Source organism: Camelina sativa, chromosome 7, assembly GCF_000633955.1.
Source record: "Camelina sativa cultivar DH55 chromosome 7, Cs, whole genome shotgun sequence".
Lineage (NCBI taxonomy): Eukaryota > Viridiplantae > Streptophyta > Magnoliopsida > Brassicales > Brassicaceae > Camelina > Camelina sativa.
This window is the reverse complement of record NC_025691.1, coordinates 7,987,704-7,989,919: the sequence shown is the minus strand read 5'-3', so window position 1 is coordinate 7,989,919 and position 2,216 is coordinate 7,987,704. Positions and strand designations below refer to the sequence as shown.

The window sequence follows — 2,216 nt, the reverse complement described above, 5'->3', positions numbered from 1 at the left end:
TAGGGATGGATTTACTGTCTTAATAGGAATTAGTATTGGCACAACTGTGTGGCTTTTCAGTTTTCAGGATTGGGTAAGTTTGTTGTTGAGCATCGATTGTTAGGGAATCTGAATATTTACACACCTCTGTTATTTTCAGCTGGGTGTTGATATTGGGTCATCAACTGTTGCAAGAGGAGTTGTGAGTCTTGTTCTTGGTTACCTCAACAAACTCGTGATTGAAATGGCATTCTTGATACAGGTAAACCAGTTTTCAATGGTGTTGTTATTGTTATAACTCTTCTTCCCTGGTTTAACTCTATGCCTAAGTTGGTATTCTTTTACATAGCGAAGCATTGGAATTGAGTGTGCAATTTTTTCTTTGTACAGGCGAATACTGAAGAGGAGCTCCCAGAATATCTTCTTGGAACCTGTCGGTTTAACCATCTAGACGCTTCCAAAGCTGTTTCAATTATTCCGTAGAGGACGAAGCAAAGATCAAAACGTTCAGATAAAGTATTCTTTGAATTCTATTGAATGTGATAGACAGTTAGGCACTTCTTATGCAACCCCACTGATAAGATCTTGGGGATACTGTTGAAGTTCTTTGTATAGACTAGTTCTTAAGCACAATTTATTTTTTACACCATGTTAAACATTGATTTCCCAATACTTAGATTCCACCATTTGTTCAAAAAGAAAAAAAAGATTCCACCATTGGTTTATTCTAGTGTTATGATTTACCATCTCCCAAATGCACGCTTAAGGATCGCGGAAATGGATGACAGAGAGTGACAGACAGAAAATGCTACTCTTATGCGTCATGGCTCATTTGCCTCTGATCCTTGGTTTACAATAAATAGCCCACTACAAAGATCTCAATGTAACCCTTTTGACCACATTGAGAATCACAATCACTTCAGTTTCCACAATTGTTGAGCAATTCTTAATTCTGTAGTAAACTTCAGTACAGTTTTCTAGTATCTTTAACTCTGCAGATAAAGAAAAAGCTCTGACATCTTTAACACATACACTACCTTTTCTTTGTGGTGGTTCCTTCACGTATCCAACATAGACACATTGCCAAAATTGGATTCAAAAGGGGGAAAGATAAAAACTTTATTATAGATTCCTCACCGCTTATAAGTTGCAGGAAACATGAACACAAATTACAGACAAGAAAGAAAGAAAAGGATTGGTTTTTATTTAAAATCTAAAACAGAAGAAACTCTGAATGTCTCCAACATCAACTAGCCTAGCTAGCATTAGCAATACACATAATAAAAAAGCCTAAGCAGACTGTACAGACAAAGTCAAACCAAGAGCCACACAAGAGTTTTTTTAAAAACCCCTGAAAAGCTCCTTACAGCTCAGGTCACACAACAACAACAACAACAACAACTCATGTCAGTCTAAACTCCATGTCAGATTCAGAACAGTTTCCTTCTCAATCCAGAATCAATGTTCCTAGATATCTTAGTGAGCTTCATAGGAGCTCCAGGACAAGTATCATCGACCATCTTCGAATCCAGACTCCGAGAAGAAGGAGGCGGCGTCTTGCAACCATCAAAACACCAAACCTCAGCACCAGAAGCAGAAGCAGAAACAGAAACAGAAACAGAAACAGCAGCTACACTTTGACTCTGCAACGAGAAAATGATACTCAACAGACTCTGGTAAATAGACTCTACAATTTCCTCATCAGATACCAAAACAAAATCTGAGATTGAACTGGAATCAATCTTCATCGATTCGACTCCTACGTCACTCTGTGTGGCTATTATTATCTCTTCTTCGGACAGAGAAGAGTCAGAATCGATGGTGGCCGGAACCGAATCTGGGACATTAGGGTTTGGTGTTTTGGGCGGCTCTATAATCGAAGCTGTTTCTTTGACGGCTTCACATGGTTCTTCTTGCTCCATCGAGTTTACGAGACCTAATAAGCCCACAAACACAATAATCAAATCTCAGCAGAGTTAAGTAAAGGAAGAAGAAGAAGAAGGAGAAGAGAGAGTGGTCCTGTGTGTGTGTACCTGACGGCTCTGTTCTTTGCTTTTTTGTTTGCGCCATTTTTTAGGGGTTTTTTTCATTTATATTATTGGAAATGAGAAGTGAATCTTAGCCGTTGGATTGATTTTGCAATTTTATATCTGACGGCAGTCTTTTAACATAGCAGACTTTGGAGTTCTCGCCTGTGAGGCTGGGACAACAAACTACAGTTAAGTTGCGTTTGTGTC

General features: G+C 38.7%; 2 protein-coding genes across 2 annotated transcripts in view; one reads left to right on the top strand and one right to left on the bottom strand.

Moving 5' to 3' along the window:
• The window catches only part of LOC104700702 (protein ENHANCED DISEASE RESISTANCE 2-like), a 5,695-nt gene extending 5,044 nt beyond the window's left edge, over positions 1 to 651 (top strand). The window contains exon 22 of the mRNA XM_010416247.2: positions 477 to 651. The gene's annotated coding sequence lies outside the window, so the exon portion shown is untranslated. The remainder of the gene's footprint in view (positions 1 to 476) is intronic.
• On the bottom strand, positions 1,089 to 2,041 carry LOC104700701. Its single transcript, XM_010416246.1, has 2 exons — positions 2,013 to 2,041; positions 1,089 to 1,915 (listed from the first exon to the last, which is right to left on the bottom strand). The coding sequence occupies exon 2, from the start codon at positions 1,899 to 1,901 to the stop codon at positions 1,410 to 1,412; it is 492 nt and encodes a 163-aa protein (XP_010414548.1). The 5' UTR covers positions 1,902 to 1,915; positions 2,013 to 2,041; the 3' UTR covers positions 1,089 to 1,409.